Genomic DNA, 27,718 nt, shown 5'->3' on the forward strand with positions numbered 1-27,718 from the left:
TATATCGGAATATGCATGCAGCGTTCCAACCCTTTTTAGAGCGTTCTTCATCTATCTTCGGACATAGGCCTCTTCCATCTTCCTCCATGAGTTAAGTCGTCCACATTCAGTTAAGTCTGACATGCTTCTGGATATCGTCCAATATTACGCGTTATATTTATTTTATCTTTTTTTTCAAAATATGAAATCAGAGCGCGAAACAATAAACGCATAAGCAATTAAAGTTGTTCCTGCATTGGGCAGGGATCTGGCTGCAGCTTCAGCGGTGCACGCGCGGCAGTCGACCTCTGGAAGCGGAGCCGGCGACACGCGCCGCGGTAACCCCAAGTGTAGTGTCCGTTGCTCTATGAAAACTGTGGCGTCTGTTGAACACGTGATAAGTGTGCGTCTTTTAAACGTTCTAGTGCGTGAAGTTTTATTGGATTGTCTGCGGTAAGTTTTAGGCATTATGGAGAATTCGGAAAATTGTAATTTTTTAAATTAATGTGGAGCATCACGATCGACTTCATCAGTTTCTTAGTTTGATTTCATATATTTTGATTGTACTTTAAATCTAGTTGAAATTTTAATTGCGTTGAGGGGTTCTGTTTTTGCGGGATTTCAAAAAGTACTGTATGTGTAGGTTGCTTACTATGATTTTGTTTTATACTATGTAGTGATTTAATTAAACTTAATAAATTTAACAAAAATGTTACGTACGAATGTTAGAACATAGGAACAATGACCACATTTTATTTGGAAATTGATGTATGTTAATAAAAATACAGGTACATGTCAGTTTTTAATTCCTAATGAAAAGTTCAGATGGATTTGATGCCGACGATCAATGTTAAGCGGACCTTGAGCTTCCAAGCTCAACGGCTGAGGAGGAAACCTCAAAGGAACGAAGGAACTCGCTCAGATGAGAGAAAGAAAGGACCTACCTATATAAGTAAATAGTATGTATGTAACTTTAAAAATACAACAGGAAAAGTATATAAGATGTTATAATCTTAAAATCGATTTGTTAGGAGTTTATTGTACTCGTACATTGATAGAGGTACGAAACCTAACACATGTTTCTAGGATTTCTTTATTATCTTTCGTTCAACAAATATATATTAGAAAAGTTAGATGCGATTACAGCAATTTCTCATTTGATCTGCTGTCATTGAATAATAAACATTAAATTATATATTTAAGTATACCCCAACTCGAATAAAACGGCTGAATATTGATTTTGCTAACATAGCTAAGAACACTCTCGATGAAACTCTCTTTGAAGTAAAAAAAAGATCAAAATCGCTTCCGCCGTTTGGCTGCTACAATGCCACGGACAGATAATCAGATACATAGTTAAACTTATAACTACCCTCCTTCGAGGTTAAAAATAGAAATTAGGTGACTGTTATTACGTTAAAATCAACTGAATTACGTTAAATTCCGTTTTCAATTAATTGAAAGTTCTCTCGCCACGTTTATCTGTTTGTTTGCCTGTTCGCGATAGACTAAAAAACTACTTCACGTATTTTCATTTTTATTTTGTTTTTCCTCGAGCGAAGCCGGGTCGGGCCGCTAGTATTATCTAAATAAGTAGTTTAACTTTTTGATGTTTATAATATCAAGAAACCTTATTTCCCAAAGGTTCAGAGTTCAAATGGAAATAACAAACAAATAAGTTATAAAGATGACGGAATGTGAGTGTAACTAGCTTTCAGTCCATTTTTATTTACTTTATCGACCGGTAGTTTTAGCCGAAATGATTTTGTTGAACCTCAAGGGACTTTCATGTTTTTCCGGACAAAAAATACAGGCACGTATAATAAAAGCTAGATACATGATACATAATGAATAGAATACTGTGTTAGGTTACATTTTATAACAAGAGCTATGGATGAAACCAAAGAGGAAATTGGAGAAAGTAATATTTAGTTTATATTTACCATAGTTTATAGTTAGGTACGGGTTTTTACAATGATGCATTTATAATTTATTATCACCAGTGAATTGTTACTAACGAAAATGTTATATAATATATATAAACAAATTTCTTGACAGTTTGAAATGTGATATGTATGAGTGCCTACGTATAGCTAATAAGAAAGTTATTAAATTAAATCCATGAATATATTCATCAAATTATCGATAAATTACATGAGAGTAAAAGGATGTTGATCATATCTGCCATTGAGTGACAAACAGTCGGGCTTCATTATCTCTGCTTTTTCATATTTAATGTTGTTTCATTCGGTCCGGTTTATCATCCGCCATTGTTCCCGATACGCGCTTCGTGAAATTTTGTTACAAATAATAATACACTTCCATATCGTGAGGAACATAATTAAGACATTTTAAGCACGTTTTAAACGTTAATTAAATTATGTTACATATTTTCAGTTTATAATTTTGTTTTAAGCAAGTGGAATTTATAACTTTTCTAGTGAAATTCTGTAGTGAGTGTTCTGTAGTACTGATAATAATTTTAGTTCGTTCATTACACATAATTTAATTATAAATATAACATATACATAATGTAAAGCATGCGTTATTACGTACTGAACAACTATTCAATTACGAAAACTTTAACTTTAATTCACTTTTTTAAATTGTATAATATTTTGCGCAAGACGAACAAACTCTTATGTTTCAACTTCACGTATTTCTGGTGAATTCGGAGCTGTGATGCTCGACTTCAGCGTAAGTTCTGTCTGACATCAACCTTTCATGGGAATAATACTGTAAGACGCACAAACTATTTTACCTAAATTCGGCTACGTTGCAAGATGTCCCCGCTCAGGAAAACGAGGTAGCTGCGAGTTTTTTATTCCCAATAATGGCTACCTTGCTGGAGCCTTGCTTCGCCGAGCTCCAAGCGAAACTGCTATAAATCAGTCCAACTTCAACCGACCGCTACGCTACGTCCGACTTTTTGCGACTTTAACAAGCTATCAATTACAAATTAAAGTCACCGCACAGCTTAGAATTGCTCTTGCGTTTATATTATTTGGAAGTAATTTATTGGTTTTAAAAGAGCTCTAAGTTGAATTCAAAATATATTTATTTTTATTTGAATAGGTAATATTCAAAGCGCTTTCACTTTCTGTTAATAAATAAAGCATATGTATTTCTGTTAATAATTAAAGCATATGTAGATTCTGACTATTTATTTGTTAAACAAAAAGGGTCTAACATACCAGATATTTAATCCGTAAATTTGCGATTTACCGAAACAGCAAATTACATTATGTCTACAGATTTTCAGGGTTTTATTATTGTATTCTAGCATTCATTAGACTTTGTTATTGCTTTGTTGATGCTTGTTTGCTTGCTTTTTCGCATAATACTTATATTTATCCCGTGAATTTATTTTTTTTATTTACAATTTTGTTTGTAATCTTCATTATCTGAAAAACTATTTATACGAAGTAAATTTTCTTATCAATTTCCCATACTAATGATAAAAATCCATATATTACATACATTCCTAATTAATCTTTTGTGTGTTAACGTAAATAAATAGTGAAAATATATTTTTTACTTCAGATTAATAAAGTGGCCAGTAGCAAAAGCAGACTAACTTATAAAAAGAGCAAGATTCCTTCAAATTGTGGGTCGCAAAACCGCCCTAATTAGGGCATAACGTCACGGTTAAGAAAAAATAATAGGCTAGCCCGACATAAGATAAAAGAGAATGGAGATTACTAATCTGTAACAAAGTTGTTCTTTATCTTTTCCTCAGCGTTCAGCCCTTGTTTGGCACGCGCTTTACAATTCATTCTTAAGTTACGACGACAGGCTTGAAATTAGTCAGGTTTTAAAATTAGTATAAACTACTTAAATAAATGAAGACGAGTTAGCTTATATATTTAGATCCAGTTTTAGAACAAAGAGAAGCTATATAAGACAGTTCACTTGTACCTTCGGAAGGTTGAAATACATGCTAATATTTTAATTCTGAAAGAGTCTTTGTATGTTGTTATCACAAGCATTGGGTTAATACGATTTTTACTATGGAGATAGTCGAAGAGTGACATAGATTATAAAAGTCAGTCAAGGGAAAGACCTATATACTGGATATTCACCGATTCTAGGCGATAGCTACCTTAGCCGAATCATATTTTATCTCAATTTACCAATTGGCCGCCATGCAGTATGCAGGTTTTCGTTTCGCAACTCCCCATAAGAGATAAAGTTATGATACTGTATCTATATCAGTAAGATCTCTGTATAACAATGACTAATTCTTATTGGACAAAAATAAATTAATGTAGGCTCTATGATTGGTTTCAAAATTTTCAAAATCAACATGTTTCATACGCCCATTTTCACTATTTGTTTCGCTGTCCGCATCAACGTCAATATAAAACATATTTCTTATGGAAGGGACAAACAAGGAACACTTGTATTTATAGGGCAATGAACTCAAGAAGAGCTACTTGGCATTGAACAATAAGAATAAGAGCGCTATATCATAAGACGCAGACTTCATAATATAAGAACAGAGATGGGTTTGGACCCGGGCGTAAATTTGGCACAAATATTTTTGCCCAGCTTAAGCCCTTCTTATAACTAGAGTAGGTTTATCCACGTTATTTATTTTTAAATAAAATTCTTAAATAAAAAAGTTGAAATTGAATTCCACTCGTGCTACACTAGTTTGTATACCAATCTGACTAACGTATGGTACTTTTTTAGGACCTGTGTGATTCCTGAGGTGTAAAATTTATTATGCTTTTACCAGAGCGAAGCCGGGACGGGCTGCTGGTATAGGTACTTATATTTGAGTACTGATGTATTAAACCTACATATCTACACCATCTTTTTTATCGAGAGTATTACATATAACACTGGTTTCAGTTTTTAAAATTCTTCAATTCATCATACATTATGTCAGTTTCAAATGGCCTCTAGGCATCTGACATCTCATAGCAGTGGTCTACACACTAGTGAACCTAACAGTCCACCAGTATGCAGGTTTCCTCACCGATAGCAATTGCATATTGAAAATAGTATACACGAGTCCAATTGGTATACAAACTTCTGTGGCACGTGTAGGATCTACATCTGAATGTTGTTCAAAAAACTGTAAAGAAACTTAGGATTCTCCGGCGTCGCGTGAAGATGTAATAAAATAAGTTAGTCCTGACGTGTACCGACGTGTGTGATGCGGATAACAGGTTACTTATATGTATATTTTAGCCAACGTCTAGTAGTTGTTTAGCAGTTCATTTACACGTAATAAGAACTATTAATGAGAGGTAGAGATTAATTTACTTCATACCCTTGGTAAGTTTCAGTTTCTCACCGATATACCGAAAATATCACTGGTTAGAGCCTAGTTAACGTGTAAGGTAGATCGATAAGATCAAACTAATAGACGGAATGAATCGCTACCGTGGAGTGGAGGCGAGTGGCCTCGTGACAAATCTTGGGATAGTGCCCTTAGAGGCGATTGGATTATTCAGTTTTATATTTGTACTAGAGAACTTATATAACTTAATAACCAAAAGAGGTTAAGATGGACTTTCACTCAGAAAAATCTCATTTTACTTATTCCGTAAAGCCATAAAAATATAAAATATTTTCCTAACAAAAATGTAACATTCAGTTTGTTGTGACAGAGATTTGCAATTTTTTTTTTGTATTTAGTTACTCATGACTTAGGGTCTTGGTCACGTTTTGGAATGTACACCCAATAATTTTCTTGAATATTAAAGGAAATTTTGCCATCTAATTTTAACGTCTAACCGTCTAATTTTAGCGTTTATCAGCCTCAAGATAAGTTGGTTTCTTGTGACCTATTTATATTAGTACTCCGCATACGTGGGCGTTTGTAAGAGTTACATTGATTTTATGAGCGCAACACTTAAATTATAGATATTCAAATCAAAATAATTCTTATAAGTCTAAACTGGTCGAAGCCTTTTCAATTTTGTTATTTAAAAATAGCGATTGCCGATTTTCAAGGCTGTCATCAGTTCGATGAAGTGTAAATGGAAAGTGGGCGACGACGAAGCACCGGCGAATGTGGTGAGAGCAGCCGTGCTGTCGCGCAATCTCTAAATCAAGTGCTGAAAAATCGAACTTCACTTGAGATATTGTTTACCGTACATTAGGAAAAGATTTATTGAAAATTTCATAGTTAAAATCCATTTGTCACAGTTGCATGCACACTCATGTTTTTACAAATAAATACCTTTGTAGTCAATCTTTACTATTCAAGTAGTGTGCTTTTTATATTTACGCGATATTAAATTACGGAATCTCAAGAATCAAGAATAATGAAATGTACTGTAAGAATAAAAAATAATGTAATGTGTTTACGGATTTATTAACCTCCTACAACTTAAGTAGCCGTAGGAGGTTAATAAATCCGTAAAATACCATTTAAATTTGTTTTACTACGAAACACGTTAAGACTCAGAAAACTAGACCTTATAATCTGAACCTACTTAACGTCAGATTTAACTATCAACACAGCCAAGCTTTTTTTTACTCTATTTAAGTAAGTAGATTTGATAAAAATATACCTAGTTCGTATATAACATCTAACGTTACAAGAAAAAAGGGCAATTATTTCAATTACATTCCCACGATCTTTAATTTAATAACAAAAAAAGTATCACATAAAAAATTCAGTATAAGCTTGTGAAGCGCAAAACTAGAATGGTTCCCCGAAATTTGATCTCAGCCCAGAGCAACGAGGTGTCGGCGTTGACACATCGCCGCGGGCCGTGGGGTCGCCACGTCGAGCTATTGCTCCAAACTGACACTGACACTAAACTCCACGCCAATAACCAAATATAAACGATCTTCTCAAACAGAACATAAGCGCAATTCCATTAAGAATATATCTTTTGAATATACATTCTGTAGCGGCACAAATCATTTTTCTATTCCATCATTGCTATTTTCTCAGATAAGTCTTGGTACCTATCAGCATCTGTAATATTATCACTTTTAAATATATCTATGTAATTAGACTGTAAGACTCTTTGATTAAATATAAATAAATAGCGCTTCCTTACTGATGAACCTTACTGCAGAAAACTTTCGATTCTATTACTATTTGAGTAAACTCATTCCGCTATATTCTCGAGTTTACTTACTTTGCTGGATCAGTCTCTCCAAAGTGGAAATTAGCTTTCGAAACGAGAGAGCGCCAGAGTTCTGCACTGAGGTTCACGAGATGACGGCTCCCAAATCACTTAGATTCTCCTCCACAGTGTCCAGCAGTGGTCCGGGGTGACTATAATTGCCGCCCTAAAATACATTCCTTACGGATATCTGTAAGGATAAATATTAGTTTTTCTAAACCTCTATGGATCTGTCGTTTCTGTCTACCCCCATAATATATATGTATATTTTTAACGACGAAAAGTATATACTTTTACCAGAGAAAAAAGCTAATTCCGACTAAATAAGAATCTTACTTACTTCTTACTTCCCATGTCAAAAATATAGTTTGGATTTAAAGATAGAGAAATACATATTTATAACTAAAAACATAATATCAGCATAGTTGAGAATTAAAATTTATTTTCATCCAGATTCACTGTTCTTCCTTTGATGAAAGCATTATTGGAAAAAATACATGCCATCAAAAACATGCTGTGAAAAAACCCAAGTCTCGCAGCTCAATTTTTCTACCGTAAAAACTTGTGAGATTTTATTTACTTAAGGGACCTTCTGTCTTAAGTTATTACGAAAGTTATTATCACATGAATATTAAAAATCTTTTAGGTTTCAAATAAATAGATCGACTTGGCCCTTATTAATGCAGTTGGTGTATCTAGAAAACAGGACCGAAATTCCAAAATATTTAGGTTTTCCCTTGATTTAGACACTAAACACTAATTGTATTCTAAATTTGAAGCTTCTATGTCTGCTAGAAGTGTCTTGGACTAGATAAAATTCTTAAACTACTGGTTCAAATTGAATGAAATTTGAAATTTACAGTGTTTATACATTACCTGCTTAGTTAGTGAAAACACAGGCTTCCTGTTTTATCCACAACTAATTTATTGGGGTTCGAAATTGGCCTGAACCATGCGTAAAGTGAACTTTGTAAAAACAAAAGCATACCTACGTCAGTATTGACACCTGTAGGAGAGAAATACGAAGCAATGCATATATTGAGTCCAGTATATTGCTTTTGATGCAGTTACTCCACCATAGGCTATTTACACTCTGTGCAGTACAATAAAAAGTGAATATGAACGTTCAAGGCTTCGGAGTTGCGCCTAACCCACGATAAATTGAAAACATTATAGCGCTACTTCGCTGATGTAGGATGCGATCGTGCCGAACAAACAATACGCGCGTAGGTATATGTATATTATAAAATAACAATGACGCAAGGTCTACCTAAAATATTATTTTGTTATTGAAATATAAAATTATGTTTGGAAAGTACTTCTTGTTGAATGTCGCTGAAAGATTAATGATCTGCTTCGAGCAGACAGTTATGTTTTTAACTATTACTTAAATCTGAAAAAGAAGTAGTTAGTATACAAGTTTACTGTCATCATGATGTAACTTGATTTTGTATGAATATCTCTAGAATATCATATGCTTAAAGCAATTCTGCAACACAAAACTTCTTGAAAGCAATTACATTGAAACCACAAAGTAAAAGTTGTATGTACGAGCTTACACTACAAACATTAGCGTACTCAGCACTAAGCGTTGGAAACCTGGATCTCATAAACAGCGGAGCGCAGTGGAGTTTCGGTAACGTAGCAATTAGTTAGATAGCTTGCCAAACAACGCCGGCTTCCACTCGCCGCACTCCGCGCCGCGCGCCGCTCCGCCGCCCGCTACGTTTGCTTGCATCTCCACACTAATCTATGAGTACAAATCTAGGTACGCGACACAAATACCCGTTTACATAACTTCCCTCTATTTAATTCAAACTCCACACTAACATGTTGCTTTTACCGCAAATATCAGCGTGTTACAACGCAATGTCTGCTTTGTTGAATATGAATTTTCACATTTTATTGGGTAAATAATGTGAAAATTCATATTCAAATGCAAATATCCGTTTTATAAATCACGCGTAAAATAAGCAATCCCGTTAAGTTTCGCTCCAATGAATTTAACGTCCTCCGGGAAAGAATCGCGAGAGTAAAAACTTTACAACAGCATTTAAAAACAGTGAAATAGTCGTAAAAATGGTGAAGAAAGTAGATTAGCCACGTTTTGGCTGGATGGGTCTGGGCGAGCGCTGCGGGTCGGCCATTTATTGAAAGTCGGAGGCCAACGCATGAAACCATTAGTCCTCTCACTGCCTGAAAAAGCGTCGCTTTTGCTGAAACATTGCGCCGGGCGCTCTATTCAATTGGAGAATGTATTTTATTCGATTCCAATCGATCTCTAGACAACAAAACGCACACCGTGAATGGAGTGTCTCGCGAGGCGATAAATCACCAACATCTTAGGTGTGTTTAATGAAAGAATCGTTCCTCGTTCCCTCTCGCTGTGTTTTATTACTCTTGAAAGTAGATACGATTCGACTCTAGTACAAACAATTTACTGTTGCACCTTCTTCCTTTCCAAACCCGGACACGGGCAGCTAACTGATAGATATTCTGAGGTTGAACTGCAGCAGAAGTTGTTGGCAATTCATACTGTTTAATTTGTAAAGACGGTTTCTAGTCTAAGCTCCTAATCGAAATAAACTTTCACCAGCAACTGTTGATAATAGGGATAGAAAAGTTTTAATCCGGCAATTTGAACAAGTTGTAATGGGATCGTTGTTGTTGCAGATAAGTTCCATGGTCACTTGAAGTCGCGTAAGAAGATGTCGAATCGGGAGAGGCACGCTTGGTAGATTCCAAAAGGATTATGACAAGGAGGAATCCAATATTCGGAAAATTGGTTTAAAAATGAAGGAGGATATGTGGATGCCACGCGCGACCCGTAGCGGAGCGCCGGTGACATGACGTGCGAGCGCCATCTTGCGACGCGCACGTACAGCATGGCTTCACGATTTGCCGCCATATTACTGTGGCTTGGAGGAAGTAAGTATTGTTTAAATATTCTACCTGTTCATTCTGTTCTTATTCAAAACCTGTTTAATGTTTGCGTTCGTACGATTTACTTGTAGCTTGAACAATCGGATTTAATTTGCCGTAGTCATTAAAAAAAAACTTTTAAACTCTAATAATTTCATGGATAACTGGCAGCCCGCCCCGGCTTCGCTCGGGTAAAACTAAAATAAAGATTCAAAGAAACCAACATAAAAATCTTCTCTCTTAATAATATTAGTATGGATATTATATTTTACAATTTTTTCTATATACAAACGATTCAAACTTATCGCTTTCAAAAGTGCATGTGAATTAACATAGTAGTTAAATGTAATTTAAAGCCCCATTTCAATTAATTATTGTGACTTTCAATTAATGATTGTGTTACAATGTCGAAAATCGAAAACCATGGAAAAATAAATAATGAAAGATTTTGCACCATATTGAGCACGCCCTCGTTTCATCCGTCCGAAACGACATCTGCAAAACATCTCAATAGCTGCCAACAATGGCGATGAAGCCAAAATGTCAATCATATCGTGAGCGATTGATTTTCTAAACCTACTACGAGTCGAACGCATAACCATCGGCATTTTCCCTGTTCCATATCATTATTATTTTCATCAGAGAGTAAGTCTTTTCAATCGGGCCTTTCGTCTTGTAAGGGGAAATAACTGTACAGAAGTGATGAATTATTAAAATCGCTCAGGATACAATCGAGTTTTCGAATCCAATCCCTTAAGTAAAGCTGATTATCGGAATTCCCAGAAGAGAGCGCGGTTCTCGAAAAATTCTGTAAAGTGCCAATCTCTTTCGGCACGGTGATCGCTAAAATTATTGGTTCGGAGCACGCAAGACCGCTCATTTATTATACATGGTTCCAAACAGACGCATCGACGGCCAGGTTGTTGCGCGTCACTATCGTCTAACTTTGCCAAACTTTTTAGTGAATTATTTACAGTCTTGACATTTATGGCCAACTAAGAGAAATATATTTGCAAATTAAGCAAAGAGACTACGACAGCGGTTTCGTTGATGAGATGGGAAACTGTCCCCATAAACCTATTTTTTGGAATAAATTTATTGCGCAAAGGCTTGTGAAGGGTCAAACTTTGATATATTTAATAATTTTATGTCTTTACCGACAGCAATTTTCTTAGGTACCTAGGTATTTGACGTTGCAATGCAATAATATTTTGGTAAATAGTAAAGTAAAATGACGCTTATTGCTTTAATAAAATGTAAAAACAAAATCTTAACATATTATAAAACAAAGTCCTTTGCTACATCTGTCTGTCTGTTCGTGATAAACTCAAAAACTACTGCACAGATTTTAATGCGGTTTTTATCAGGTTTATATTTAAAGTGTTGTTAATAGGTGTATATATAATTTAATATGATTTTAATTGAAAGTCTGGATCGGCCGTAGTTATATTTTAAAATAAATACTACTGAAGGGAACCCTATTACTTGGTGTGATTACTTCCTATTCTGCTGAAAAATGTAAATCCAATAAACTGACAAAAGGAAATAAATAAACTTTTCAAACGACTTTTCCGGGGTTTGACAATCTAAATCATTAGTAATACTACTTAATCAAAAAGTTAAACCACGTCATATTACCTATTAAGGATACTTAACACCATAACATCAACATTGTGAAGCTATTCCCACAACAGAAAACAAAAAATACTTCACACACATTTCTTATTTAAAGAGATCTGGCATCTCATACATCACTCGGGAGATGAAATATTATGATGCGACTGGATGTAGATCGTAAATTGAATTTGGTTACAATGTAATGAGTTCATGTCGTGAATGTGTATTGACTAGATCTTCAGTTCGATCACGTGCCGTTCAATTGATTTGCCTTTTCCGACCACCTATAACTATAGCTAGAGGCTAAGATTCGTTATCGATTTGTGATTTTTATCCCTCCTTCTCACCTGAGCAATTGCTTTATAAAACCGTAGAGCCCACGGCCTGCTTTCTTACCTTTTCTCCTCCTCATCTTCAGCGATCTTAGGCTTATTTAAATTTATATCCTAACCAGCACTTTTGGACGCTTATAGTTACAATAAAATTACGTACGCTTATAGTTACGTAAATGTGGTTTACTAACTATAGTGAATCTTATCCTTACATACATATTATAAAACAAAGTCCTCTGCCGCGTCTGTCTGTCATTTCGCGGTAAACTAAAAAACTACAGGACGGATTTTCATCCGGTTTTCACCATTAGATAGTGTGATTCCTGAGGTAGGTTTACGTGTATAATTTGTTATGTTTTACCTGAACGAAGCCGGGACGGGCCGCTAGTATTATACAAAGTTTTTGTAAGAAACAAGTTTTCACTGTTAGGTAATAGATAACAGTTAGGAGACATAAGTGTTTACTTTATTTTTGTTTATGTTTTCATGGTTTCATGATGAAGTTAATCAATTTATTTACCTCATAATTATCCGTAACTTATACATAAATAAATTCACATCTAACCGTCAGGAACAATTTATAGGTACTTATTGTTTTTCCCCAGTGTACGCAAGACATAGTCATTAGTCATTATAATTATCATATAGTAAATATCTGCATCTGTCTATCAACAGCAATAATGTGGCAATGTGTGGAGTAATAAGGAGTAAACGTACGATATAATCGATAGATGATAGAGATAGATGAAATTAGTTGTTAGATTTTTGCCTTGTTCATCAGGTGTGCTCGGGCTCCGCGACATCCACCTGAGCGTGCCGGAGGCGGTCGGTGTCGGCGCCAGCGCCACGCTCGGCTGTCGCTGGGCGCTGGATTCCGGCGAAGCGTTATACACCGTCAAGTGGTACCATGGTGCGCAAGAGTTCTTCCGCTTCGTACCCAAAGAACTACCTAACACCAGGGTCTTCTCGCAGACTGGCATCAGCGTTGATGTGAGTATAACTTATTGTTTGTTAGTTATTATGTTTTTGCCTCATTTGGTGTTTTCTACGACATAAATTTACTTAATCTGTTTCTGTTTCAACTTATGCAAAGTCCCAATTTTCCGAAGAAAAAAAGAAAGAAAATACATTTTGTCTAGCTCAATACAGAGGTGGTCATTGTCGAATTTTTCATTAAACTCCGAGATGTATGTCGGAATCTTAGAAATTGAAACATCTACACTGTATATATTAAATACATCAAGTAAGTAGTTGGTGTAAATATGTTCTACAGTGCTCATTATAGTCTTGATGATACTTTAGCCTGATTATTTCAAACCCGAGTCAATAAACAGCTTAACGGTAATTCGATAACCAAATCTACAGAAAATATTTTTACAGTCAATTTGTGGTCAGTCAATCGTTTCATTCAATTGATATATTGTATGGCCAATACTTCATAAAATAATATTGATATCGTATGTACTCATTACCTATATAATAAATCCATACGGCAGCGTTAGGGTTTGTAACGTTCTTGACTTTATATCAAAACAAAAAACGGACATTACGGACAAAATAGATAATTATACAACACAATTTCATAGTTAAAAATAAATCATAATGACCTGTTAGAATTGCACATCATCTCGATAATAAGTTACAAGATTTATTAAGAAAATATGGACATGGAAAACACATGGAAAATCATGGAGTTTTGCTTTAACGGTTACGAAGGAGAAGAATGAAAACGACACTAAAACGTCAGTAAGATAAAGTTCCGCCATCTCTCTTCGGCGCGAGAATGCAGAATAATAGGAAACAATATTTCTTAAGCAAATGGCTTACTTACGGTGCGACGATAAACAACGTCATAACTGTGATTATATATGGGTCAATGGTTCTGCGACATCTTGCTAGTTCGTTAAACTGCCTTCGCAAAGTGCGATGCGAAAAAATCACTTAAGAATCTAGTGGAGCGGTGGCACGTTAAACCTTCAGTCCCTGGCACCGCGCCACCGCTTTATTGTGCCAAAATAATACATTAAAAACTCTTTCGCGGAATAATGAGTAGTCAACATTCTCGTGTACACTTAGGAGTAGGTAGTCCTTTGTTTGTTCTAGACCACTTCATAATCTCCCGTAATTCGAGAAACCTTCAACTTTATGTGGGCGAAGCGCAGTATAACTCTGAAATAACAATAAGTAAGTAGTTACTACGCGGAGGCCTTGAAGACGGGTCAAATATCTCGAATCTAGCATGATTTACTTCGAAAGTTTCTGAAACTGGACGAACTATCCGTAAGATGGATCGAGGCTTTTAGTTCAATTTGAATCGGTACAGCCGCGTACGGTGAAGTGCACACAGTTGCTTGTAATGGGATTACTCTTGGCTCACGTATAAATTACACATGAACACATTCCTCCGACTACCACCTGTAATCAATGATATATCGGTGGGGGAGAATATTTTCGAACATTTCTCAGGGCGCGGTGTAAACAATATTGATGATCGTAAGTGCGCCGAGACGAGTTTGACAAATTTACATGGAAATTAATGTAATTTGGTCCAATAGACTTGTTTAATTTTTGTAGAAAAAAAGCCATAAACTTACTTTTTGATAGAAGCGTAGCACCAGATTCTTACATAACCAAAATAATGAAAAAATATATAGTTTCCATTAATTTGTTCGATTCTAAAACAAACGTAGGATGTCTGGAGTGTAAGGCGCATTAACTATTACACCACTACTGAGGCCATTAATACTCTGTAGGTACTGTGTAACCCGTGTCGGCAGCCAAGTCATTTTTATTTAAATCCACAATCCTACCGCTACTTGATCCTGTAATGGCTTCCTTATTGCGATAGAATGTCCACCGCTCGGAAAAGCACCATTTAATTCTTGCGATAAACATTGTGGAATTGAAACTGGAAATATAGAGGAAATGGAATAGGCATTGTCTCGTAAAACATGTACAATGTTTAACAAAGCTCTTTTGTAAACGAATTCCGGCTATAACTGAAATTTTATTTTATAGCTATTTAATGTTCAAAAGGAATTTGATATTTATTTAAATGATTTTATATACTTGCGTATGAATTGAAAGGAAAGGTACCTTTTTACGTAGTAATAAAAAAAGAGATAAATAACCACATTTAATAAACATAAAACGATAAACGCCAATTACACAAATTTTCTTCCTAGAATTATAGTGTCTGAATAAGCACAAGAAGAAAGTACACTTGCCAACCATTATCACTTTAAATCCCATTAACTATATCCGAGACACCACAAAAGACCTAATACAGATTGCACATTCACCTTCACACGAAGAAGAAGACTTCTTTTATCTTCATTTTTATTTCTTGTTTTATACATACATTTGTAGATATTTTGCGAAAATAAGCTATTCTTTTCATAACTATTTTTACCCAGGTGTCGAGGTCTGGTGCCCAGCAAGTGGTACTGCGCGGCGCGACGCGCGGCTTGAGCGGGCGGTACCGGTGTGAGGTGTCCGCGGACGCTCCGTTCTTCCACACAGTCTACAAGAGCGCTTATATGAGGGTTGTTGGTATGTGTAACTGTTAGCTACCATAAAACACGTAACGTTTTTTTTGTACGCATCGCACTCGGTGTGGGAATAACTTTAATTAACTAATTAAGAATAACGTGCAGTTAGAAAGTGCGGGAATTAGTAACGAAGCGGTGGTGGTGTAATGGTTAAGACGGCCCGGCTGTGGATCGAAAGGTCCCAGGTTCGAATCCTGCTCGTGCCACATGAGTTTATATCAATCTGACTCATGTATAGTTAGTTTTCATCGACCACCACTTGCTTCCGGTGAAAGAAAACATCGTGAGGAAACCTGCACACTGGTTGATTCTTATTAACTTGTGTGTGACATGGAGAAGGCAATGTCAAACTACTCCTTAATAATTACTCATTAATAATGCCAAGAAAGTTGTTGTGTGTGTTTCATTCCACGTAATAACCACGACCCTCAGCCATGAGGAATACGACTATGAAGAAGAATAAGGTTAGTAACGTATTACGTGTGTATGTTTCCTGGTAGGCCTTCTAGCCATAGACTCTAAATCTCCATCAAGCCCTTCTCTATCCAGTTTCGCGGTAACATAACTACCTTAACCTTGCATAGTAACTCAATATAGGTTTAGATGGTTTTCGTCATTTGGGGATAAATATGAAATATAAAAATAATATCAAATTTGTATACATTTTTAGTAGTCTGCAACAAAATATTGCATTTCAAATGCAGAAGTCATTTAAAACATTTTAAATAAAAAGAAATGAAGTGATTCTCTAAAATACAACTGATAGACGACAATAATAACCCAAGGAGGGTTAACGTCAGGCAGGCAAGGAGGGTTAACGAAAAAGCAACTGAAAATGTGAGAGATTTGAAATAAAAAATAACACAGTTGAGTGTAATTCATATGACAGGGTTTTTTGATCAACAAAAAGAAAAAAAACAACCGTTATTTGTAAAATATTGTCAAAATGACGTAAAGTAGACCCGAAGTTTACGACACCTCTTATTCAAATAGGACTACGGTTATTTGTCACTGAATCACGTTTTAATGTCTGAACGGAACATGTGCAATTTATAGGACATATTCAAGTATTGATCTAGCAGAACATAACATACATTGTCACTCCTGAGTTCATTCAGGATAGTATGAAGCCAATATCTAACTACAGACGGACAAAAGAGCGAATTCCCTTATCGAGTTCCATTTGGGGCAATCTCGATCAAGTGGCTGGTTGATCGGAGAGGAATCCTCATAATTGTCATTCTCTGTGATCAATTTTCTCTTTTGATATTGTGAAACTATTTATGTTCCACCACTACTGGTAAACATCATTTTATTGCTATATGCTTACATACTAATTTTATAAAAATAAGCCCCTCTGTCGCCTGTACCTGTCTGTCTGTATGAACGCGATAAACCACTGGACGGAATTTTGTACGGTTTTCAGCAATAGATAGTGTGATTCCTGAGGAAGGTTTAAGGGTATAATTTATTATAGTTTTAGCCGAGCGAAGCTGGGTCGGCCTTGTTTAATATAAAATTCTGAATTCCCCATTTTATTTTACATACACCGTAGTTGAAATAAAATTGGAAATTTACTTATCAATAAAACAGATTTTGTTTTTACTAGGGTTAGAAGCTAAATAAATTAGCCTGTCCTAGAAATCGAAATGAGTGCATTGCATAATTGCATATATAGCTAAATGCTACACGCATTCGTAGACTATCGTTACGAAGTTACAGGCTACGTCGTAGCGACAGCTACGCTACGATCGACCACTTGAACACTGTCATCCGAAAATTGCCATCTCAAATTTTATTCTGAATTGAATTCTGAACTGTAGTCAAAATTTATAAAATCTATCAGTTTTCAAGCGTTTTTCTAAACTACCGATACTTTTGTAAATAAATTGTTAACATAAAAAATTAACAATGCATTTAGGTACAACAACACACCAATTAAGTTACATTGGTTAGGCCTGTATATGTGTTAATAAAAATGTGTTTTATACTTATTTAGATTCCAAACATATCCCTAGTCAGAATTATTTTCTCTGCGTGAGAGAAACTTCAATATAAGCCATGTAAAACCAAGATCATATTGCAGTTTGGAACTGACCCGTCTCACAACATATATTGTGGTCAGTAACTACATGGTTGTATATGTATATATCTCAAGATGAGACAATATTAGTGCTGCAAATGGCGTCGGGTACTATATTACCATGGCAGTCAATTGACTGGAATGCCGGTATGTCCTGACAATTTGTGTTTCCACGCAGGAAGCCCGCCATGTTTAATGTTTTTAATGTTTTTTTATCCGTGGCTATTTTGAGGTCAGAAGTTTCATTCTCATCGCGAGCAAATACTTGCGTTCATATATATTTATATGCGGTTCTGGGTATGTTTTAAATTGACGTTACATAAAATTAACTACTGCCTGTACAGTATTTTGTCGTCTTAGTTTGATTAGATACAGACGATAAGAATACAAATGCTTTATTCAAATTTTATAAAATTATACATAAAAATTATGTAATTATTTATGTAAATATTAAATTTCTACCGTACTTTAATACTCAATCAAAAGACATAAATAATTAACTGAAACAGCTTGCAAGTTATTTGAAAGCGCAACGAAATAAGGAGGGAAAACAGGGGCAATAAATTACATCAGTCGAGTCTGGCTGCGTTTCGGAGCGCGACGGTTGACGCGCCACCGTTGCATATTCATCTTTCATACGCGCCTGTTCCATTTGCCCCGACCGGGGCCACAGAGCAAGCGGTCGAGAGAAAATATAATTGTATTATTGTGAAACAACATTTTGTATTCTGATTGCCAATGACAATAATAACGAACGTCAGCCGCCAACGCTTTATTTTTATAGCGAACTGTGCTATATGGCAAGTTTGGTTCTAGGGTCAGAGTTTAAACATTTAACGTTATTTACCTCCAGTATAGAATTATTATAAGCAGTCCTACTAATTATAAAAATATAAAGATCAAGTAACAATGTAGAACATGCGAGTTTAATGTACATTTTTCTTGTTTATTCTTGTAATAAATGACATACTTTAAATATATCGCCTGAGGACTAGCGCCAAACTGCCCGTCACAGCATGGTAAAACGCCGAACAGACAAAATGGCGGACGAACTAAATCTCCGCTTTTGTTTGCCAGCAGCGCCCTCTATTACGACGCAGCGGTAGAACTCAACGGCGAGCAAAGTTTTAAGTGTTTACATTCTTGTTCTGTCGCTTTTTGCCAATTCTACTTAATGGGAACGCAGGGAGTTTCTCAGCACCTCGTTTAATTTGGCAGCCGCTGATTTAATTTCGGTGTTTATTCTATTTAAGAAGTGGGCATTTATTTTTGTCCTTAAGATTCTCCACCTACTTTTGAAGTAAATTCTTCTGAAAATAATATTGTTAATTGAATTATTTGACGATCTAAAAATTAAACGTACTTAAAAATAAGTTCAATTCGAGATTCGTAGCTCCGATAAAAGTTAGTTTTAAAATTTAAGAAAAGTGTGAATATTGGAGAAACAAAAGTATTTAGTTAGATAGAACACAATCAATTTTAGTAATGTAAGTCGCCTTTCACTGAATCTGATTATGTACACAGATTAAATACATAGACTACTGTATTTTCTCGAGACAGCTATTCCAGAAGTAGGTAGCGGCAATACAATAACCGTAAATTAACCGAGATAAACCTTAATCAAACATCCCTTGTGTTCGATTCTCGCATTTATTGCTCAACAATAGTTGTGATTTACGATTTACTATTGCACGGGGCGCTGCGGGATTGTTCACATTACCCGAAGGTAGGTACCCACTATCGATAGTTGCCGAACTAACTCGGCGTTCTCAGTGAGCGGCTGAACGCTGTACCTACAACCCTAAGAGACTATACATTAGGTCGCGCCATGGTCGCGCCGCACATACTTGCATCGTGCCACGTTGCGTCGCGCAGCCTTGTCGCATTTATAGCCCATCTGGGACGCTGGGTAAGACAAAGTTTGGTGCTAAACAGCAAATCAATAACATAAACTGTCAATGTGGCGAACTTACGGATGCAAATTTAATTTCCTGGCTGTGTTAATCAAATACAAGGTGTAATTAAGTTTATCAGGCTCAGTATGGACGGCTTAATATAATTTGCGTCATAACTTTGTAAATGGCGCAACCATTATGCGACAAATAGTTACTATAATATCCTCACAGTTTATTTGATTTCGCTTTGTGGTACCTATTACGACTAAATTCCTATTGCGTAATAGATTTAGTGGCAGAATTATCTATTACCATTTGATAGTAAATAATATATGACAGATGACATTTGGAGCTCAATATCGGCAATATTCTGAACATTATATGGATAAGCATACTTATTATTAATCCACAATAAAATTACTATTACGAATGTAGATTGGCAAAATCTGTGACGTCACAACACATTACTGTATGGCAGTTGAAGCTTCATATAAAATTTTGTTTTTGACATTAGAAAAAAATACCTAATTTGACTAGTTGGAGAATGGCCAATTAAGAATACTTTTCATCATGAAATGTATAGAGACGTATTTTTTGTAGAACTGCCCGATGCCGAGCCCCTTGTGCGCGCCCAGAAGAGTTGGTACTCCGTGGGAGACATGCTCCGAGCCAACTGTACCTCGCCCCCCGCTGACCCACCCGCCAACCTCACCTGGCTACTCAATGGACAAGAGGTAATGCTTACAATGAAGGTAGCTAAATTAACAGTGAAACTTTTACACCAGTGTAAAAGCCGAGAAATTTATTTCCTCACCTTGACACTGGTGTGAAGGCCCAGTGTGAAGGTAAGTTATGATATCCTAAGCCCAATTCCTACTGCTTGACATGTATGTGTAATACTCCTATATGAAATACTCTTTACACATACACCTAGGCAGTGTAATCACAGGGTACTTTGACCAAAGATCCTAGGCCACCAAGTAGGCAACGCGCATGTGATGTAGGCGTTGATAGGCTGTGGTGACCACTTTCTATCGGGCGGCATGCTAGTTTATCTGCTTGGCAGTATAAAAAGCTATCGTAAAACATAATTGATATAACATTGTGATATTAATTCTGTTTTATGATAGCTTTATGATAAGCATTAATTTGTAGTCGGTGTTATACCTAATTTAAAGAATTTGTAAATTAATAATTGTAATTTTGGTAAAATGCAGTATATGTATGTAAATTAACGAATTCATTTTCATAAAATGCTGCAATTTAATGCTGCAATATTTAAATCGGCTTAACGATGACACGCAGGACGTAGGTATTACATAAATGCATTGTATGGACCAATTATATCATGAGTTCGAATAATTTCTATAAATATATATTTTTTAAAGTATCTTAAATTAACAAAATATAAAATTAGATCATTGGCTATTTTATTTTTTAAAGGAAATATGTGATTAAAACTATGATCAGTAGTTCCACCAGTTCCAGTTGGTGGCAAAAGTGACACTGAAAAAATCTATGTCAGTTCTATTATTTTTAAAATAGAAATAATGATTTTCAAATTAACCCTCAACAGTTTCATCATGGAACTGCTGATACTGCCTACTTTGTTTCGATCATAGGATCACATGACCTATATGATCCTTAATATTATATAATAATACTTACTTCACCATGTTAAATAACAACGAGATTATTAGAATATTTATAAAATAACTAGAATAACAAGGGATTTGCCCATATGAATCAATTTGGTGAAAATATCTTATAATGAATCCCAAGACTACGAGACCAGGGTTTATATATCTGAGTACCTACTTATCTACCAATAATTACATGCCGTCTTACAAGACAGCGTTAATTAATCAAACAGGTAATTATACCTAACTGGTTATGTAACTGGCCTGTGCCCTGTCTCTTTCTCTCTTAAAATAGCACTTTCCGGATTATTTCTGCTGCCATTGAGCATTGGAGCCAAGGTTCGCTTTCCTACTTTTTCTCCTCCGCTTTGCATGGTCTTTCGGATCTTTAGGTGTCCGACCATAGGCTGTGTCCTGTGTTGCAATACTATATAATTGTATAAATGCATATATCTGACATTTTCGCGTCGCGTCGCTTCGAGTCGCTTTGTTTTCCTGATGTCAACCCGTAAGCCCGTAACAATTACAAATATGATAATATTAGGCTCATACAATATGCCTGAGTTGAGGATTGAATTTAAATGGCAGTTTGAAAACTATCGGGTCGCGTCTTCCGGTGTTAACAATGGTGAATTTATAACACTTAGTATAGAAATAATGATACGATGTAATTCTGAGTCTGTGTTCTGAGATTAAGGAAATGCAAGAAAATCACGAAACATTCATAATATTTTACTGACATGAAACAATAGCTATATAAAATAGAAATTTTGACTATATAAAAGCAAAAAACAAAGAACAAACAAAAAAACAAAAGTTATTCCTATAAAATATAAGGAATAGATTTCAAAGCTAGGCACGATATAAGACGTATTCAATAAAATAGTGATAAATGAATTTACTACGAGGCAGCGGACCCTGGGCACCGCGCGCTAGACGCTAAACCACAAATTGGGAAAAAGCTCAGATGAGAGAGAGAACTTACTACGTTAACTCATAAGTAATTATAATATATATAGAATGTTTGATCAATATTATATTAAACTATTGCCTTTATAAAACAGTTTTTAGCCGAATAAATTACATAATCTCAACTTATGTTTTGTTCCGTACTCTCCTTGTTTTTAAACGGGGATGAAGTAAGGGTATACGAATCAGATGCTCTTTGAATTTTAAAAAGCCTGTCGTCATGCTTGTCTCAGCATTTGCATAGTTTATGTTAATTAGATGCCCAAATTAATTGACAATCTCCATGGCTTAGTGCTCACCACATCCGCTCCAGATAGCGGGAGGTCCTGGATTCGATTCCCGGCACGGGAAAATACTTGTACCTGTGATCACAAATATTTGCCTGCCCGTTTCTGTGTTTATCTCCATCAGACCCACAATGCAAGCTAATTGTGGTTCGTTGAGAATTGTCCGGTTAACATAAAATTACTCAAAATCTGACGATTGTTTTGTGATTTGATTTACATTTTTATGCGCATCTGAGCAGAATTGACTCATCGGTTTGTGCTGATATCGAGTTGCACATGCAAATTAATTAGCTCAAGTATCGCAATCGCAAGCAATCAACATTATAATTAACATCGCTTTGAAACATATCGTTATTGGTCATGAAAACTCCAACCAAACTAACCTTTAATTAATCACGTTGTACTTCATTTAGATATACTGTTATATTCGAAACATGTTTTCGGTTTAGTAAATACTATTGCGGTCTAGTCGACCATTATGAACTCGGTCAACGTACGATTTGTTTTAATTATTTTATGTTCTTCTCATAACTTCAAATAAGCGCTTGATTTATTAATAACTTCATATTTTTATACCAATTCAAGACTAAATTACTTAAGAATTAAAAAGTTTTTAATATGTTTTTCATATGTTATGGACCAAGTGATTAACAAGACGCTATATATGAAAAATGCCCGCAGCCAACAAGCCGGAGCTGTGGTGGAATTCAAAACATATCTAAATCATTCAATAGTTCAATATAGTGTTATTGACAGGGGTCTATTTTTCCTCAGGTAGGTAGGATGGGTACGTCCTTGATATATTATTATAATTTCAACAATATTACATTTGACAGGTGAAAGGGCTCGACATTCCGCCGCACGACCCGTCGTTGGCGCGAAGTAAACCTGTGATAACTGACACGTCTCTCGAAGATGCAAATAGAATTATATTCAGTCCCTGGGACACAATTTCGGGCTTCGAAGAGCCGGTCACCGATAACGTAATAGACATACCAAGCAATATCGCCGGCGTGGGGGGCCTCTCGGATGGCTACAGCAGTCGGAAAAACAAGGAGGAAGGCCGCCTTGCGCCTACATCCGAACAAATAGCAAATAAATTGAACATTAGTACAGAAGAAGAGAAATCTAATAAATCATCCTCGTTCAGCCAGCTTGTTATAAGAGTACAGTCGGTGCACTTCCGCAAAGTAAGTAGGTTTTTGTTCCACTAATGCTCTCTATGATAAACTAGACTCCAAAAACAATGAAACCGACAGTTGTGAACTACAAAGCAAAAACGAATCGGTTTTGTTGTCCGCTACCGAGTTTGCATTTAGTTTCTCAACTTCAGTTAAACTTTAATTTATTTGTCCAAAAATTCATTTGTATGCAATCCCACGACGCGAATCTGTACGAACTTTTCGAAATTATAATTGAGAGTTCTTTGCTTAAAAGGTACATGCGCAAAATATTCATTACATGCAAAACCCATGAATCATTTTGTGACTAAAAAAGAAAACATATATTTAATACATTATTACAGTGAGCTTGCAAATATGGGCATTCGCAAATATGATATCTATAGGTAATCTTCAAAAATGAATATTCGAAGTAAAGCGATTTCTTTATTTCGATATGGGCGTGCTATACAACCTAGCTACCTACATCAAGACATATTAAAATGTGCTATCGTCAAAATTTCCGCTTAAAATTCTAATACTGGCCACGAATACCGACAAAAATAGAAAAACAACGTGATCCAATAGTAAACCGTTCCACAGGGTCGTCTGAACGTGACTTGCGTGGCCCACGTGCTGTCCGTGTGGTCCGCAAGTGGAGTGCTGCTCCTGGACGAGGAGCGGCCGCAGATCGCGCCCGTCATGGGCAGCAGAGACTCAAATTCAGGTAAGTCTCCATGAAAATAAAACTTGAAAATCTTACTTCTCCTATATTACATGAAAATATTCTTGTTTTGTTAATTCAAAAACGTCTTTGATATTAATGTTTTCAGATTGATGTGATGTGTCTCATTCACTCATTAATTTAGGCGCTAAGGAGCAGGACGGTCACGGTTACGTTAGCAGTCAACGTTGACATATAGCGTTAATGTTACGCTGACCTAATCTTAAAGTACCTAAATTCTAAAATTACAGTTATGTTTTAATTTGCAATAATATGTTAATTATAAGCGAAGTTATTTAAAAATAGTAACTGACTGAGTTTCTTGCCTGATCTTCTAAGATACGAAATAGGTTTTGGTGGTTGATTATCACTATCGAATCTATCACAGTGATGGTGGTACTCATAGATTCAAAAAATAGCACTTATAGTTCCCTTGGTCCTTAACCTTCTAGGGTCAAGTTGACTTTCCTAGCTTCTTTAGAAAGACCTGAAGACCACGAAAAAAAAGTACTTTTTTTTTCATCTCTGATAAATATCTTCTCCTTTCAGTAATGCTTAAAATTAATCTTCCTCATAAACGAAGTTCAATTCTTCCACTGAGATCCTAATAGATTAGGCTCCAATCTATGAGGATCTAAGTAGAAGAATTGAACTTTCAGAACGAACATGCATATTCGAAAATTTCTACTGCTATATCAGCCCTTGACTTTCACATAAATTTATATGCATGTGAATTGTGTTGGCTCGGTTATTATTGCTTTAATTATTTGCCGGGCAATGTACAGTACACTCCAAACAAATTTCAGCTCCGACATCTATGTCGTTGTCATAAATCAGCAAAGTTTCACCAATTAACCAAACAAGTGTACTGGAAAACTCAACACGGGTCACATTCATAACGAATTTGTTTCTTTTCGTCTTATTTATATTCTGATTACGTTTATATTTCATATTTTTCTTTGAACTTTTATCGTAAAAAGTTAAGGACTTTTTACGACGAACCACAAATGTTTCATCTAGTATTGCGATATTTGTTTTGTAAGTGATATTTACTAAGAAATATCCAGACAGACAAATTTTTATCTTTATTTGCCTATTCCAGTACACGTCAAAAATTATTCACTTCTCATTTTTGGTTAAATAGAAATTTGGTATGAATCGGATCACAGGATTCAGAAATAAAGCTTTTATAGTGTTCTAAAGTACTTGTATGTACTATCATTTAGATAACAAATTCCACAATGTATATAACGTTCTAATGATCAACGTATATAACTTCTGTTAATATGGCTCTAAATTTTAGAGTAAGTGGAAATTGTGTATTAAAATATTTAAAAAGATCTCAGCAAACGAAACAAAATTGCAAAGGAATTTTTCTGGGAAATGTTTATAGCAACAAAGCGAGTGACCCCTCTAATAAAGCGTGGTCGATCGTTGTCTAGTTCAACGGACATTGTCAAAACGATTCATCTGTTGCAGCCAACCTTTCTAATGCACTGACATACAAGTATAGATAGGAGACTGTATTTTAATAATAACTAGAAATCAGTTGAATATATGATAAGGACATAATATATTTTTTATTAGTCACTCATCATCACTAATTCAGCAACTCATCACGTCTTAGACAGTAAATTTGTAAATGGTTTTAAGACCGAATGTCCATTTACAAACTACGTACAATAAATGAATATGATTAAATCATCATTGTTGAAAAAACTGTATGCTTTTACTTTTTTTAAATAATTTTTTTATAAGATTACTGACTATACAATACACTATATACAATATTATATGTTTCAATTTCCCTTTAAAAGTCTGTTTTACAAAGAAAAAGCAAATAAAGAATTTCTTATAGATTCATCATTTGTTAACCGATTTTTAGATTCAATATTTTATATTATTATTATTTTATGTCTAATTTCATACTACATTAAAAATATAAGTATTCAGTTCCATTCTCTATTCTATTGACGATCAGTATATTTCACATTTATCATAGTATTATTTAATAAATGACTAATTTGTAGATTTGTTAGTTTCAATTAAATTATCCTTCGCCTGCTGTTTGGTTACAGGTCCCAGGAGCGCCGCTCGCTTCACCCCACTTCTCCTCTCTTGTATATTCTACACCCATCGGTGAGAGACATTATTTTAAAAATTTCCTGTTACGTTTACGAAATATTAATAAAGTTAAATTGCATTCCGGATTTTCCAAAATTCTTCATTATTATTACTCCATGCTGAACGAATTTTATTTCGCTTAAAACTGCGACTGTCGATTACAGCACAATGAAAAGAGAAACATATTGACTTTTTAATGAGTTTGTGTTATTATTTTAATGACTTCACAAATACTTCGTTCGCATGATTGTACTTGTACAACCAAATATAGATTACTATAAATGAAATAGAGACCTGCTTCATCATAGTATGATAACTATTACTAGTAAGTACTCGTAACTTACTAGTCGGTATCAATAAACGTTTATCTACATGATTATGCTCGTATCTTCCAGGTCAAGCCGATGATCAGAAGAATAAGAAAACATATGACATTATCTGTATTAAAATTCAGTGTTAGATATACCTACAAAAAGTTTTAGTGGAAATTTTAAGAACTATGCCGGTAAAGGATTTTATCACAATGTGGGTTGATCGTAGTGAATTTTATACTTGTAAATAAATAGTGTTTAATAGGACTTCTAAGATTACAAATAGTAAAGTTTTGCTTGACGAACTTTATGTATGTAATTGTTACTTCTACATATGAAACGTGAAATAAATGGTATCCTGTTTTATAAGATTGTATTTTTATTTCATTTATTTCCACAAGTTTGTGTATCTACATGTTGTGTTGACATAAACTAAATTGAATAGGAACTGCTGCCCTATGCGCCCAAACGCTGGAAGTATTGCCCTTTGTTCGCGTGACCAATTTTTGAATATATCAGTATACGCAATCAATACAATAAGTTGAACTTAATGCTAAGCATTGTCTAAGCAAAATCCACTTAAGTGAAAGAAAGGGTTTGAAATCGTCAAGTAAGTTTCGCTTGGCTAAATGTAACTACGGCGCTTCGAGCAACGGGTTCAAACAGCGCAGTTTGGTTTTCCGCACTAATTTAACTTCATAAGGATGGGAAAACTAACAAAGTTTGTTAGCCATACAACTTACCGCAACTGTTACTAATACTATTGTATATAATAGTATACATATCGCAAGTTTTATATAGCGTTGTTATTAAACGCATTTTATTTTACTTGCCCACACAGTTTGTGTGTTAGTCTCTGTGTTATAGTGTTGGACCAAATCTTGTAAGTTAAATTGACCAACTTCACTGTTGGTCGATTTACAAAAAACTTACAAGAAGTTTTGAATACACTTTAATTACTTCATAGCTTAATTTTTTCTTCAAGCAACATGATATCTATGTCGGCAAAAAGCTTTTTTTTTGGTAA

At 35.1% G+C, this 27,718-nt stretch overlaps 1 protein-coding gene across 1 annotated transcript; it reads left to right on the forward strand.

The window, feature by feature from the left end:
- Positions 1-293: 293 nt before the first annotated feature.
- On the forward strand, positions 294-27,060 carry LOC128670998 (uncharacterized). The gene is made up of 9 exons (XM_053747060.1): positions 294-432; positions 9,750-10,004; positions 12,729-12,937; positions 15,364-15,499; positions 20,077-20,210; positions 23,209-23,562; positions 24,136-24,259; positions 26,335-26,395; positions 26,776-27,060. Exons 2-9 carry the CDS (start codon positions 9,923-9,925, stop codon positions 26,786-26,788), a joined length of 1,113 nt encoding a protein of 370 aa, XP_053603035.1. The 5' UTR covers positions 294-432; positions 9,750-9,922; the 3' UTR covers positions 26,789-27,060.
- The last annotated feature ends 658 nt before the right edge of the window (positions 27,061-27,718 follow it).

Source organism: Plodia interpunctella, chromosome 6 (assembly GCF_027563975.2).
Source record: "Plodia interpunctella isolate USDA-ARS_2022_Savannah chromosome 6, ilPloInte3.2, whole genome shotgun sequence".
NCBI classification, from domain to species: domain Eukaryota; kingdom Metazoa; phylum Arthropoda; class Insecta; order Lepidoptera; family Pyralidae; genus Plodia; species Plodia interpunctella.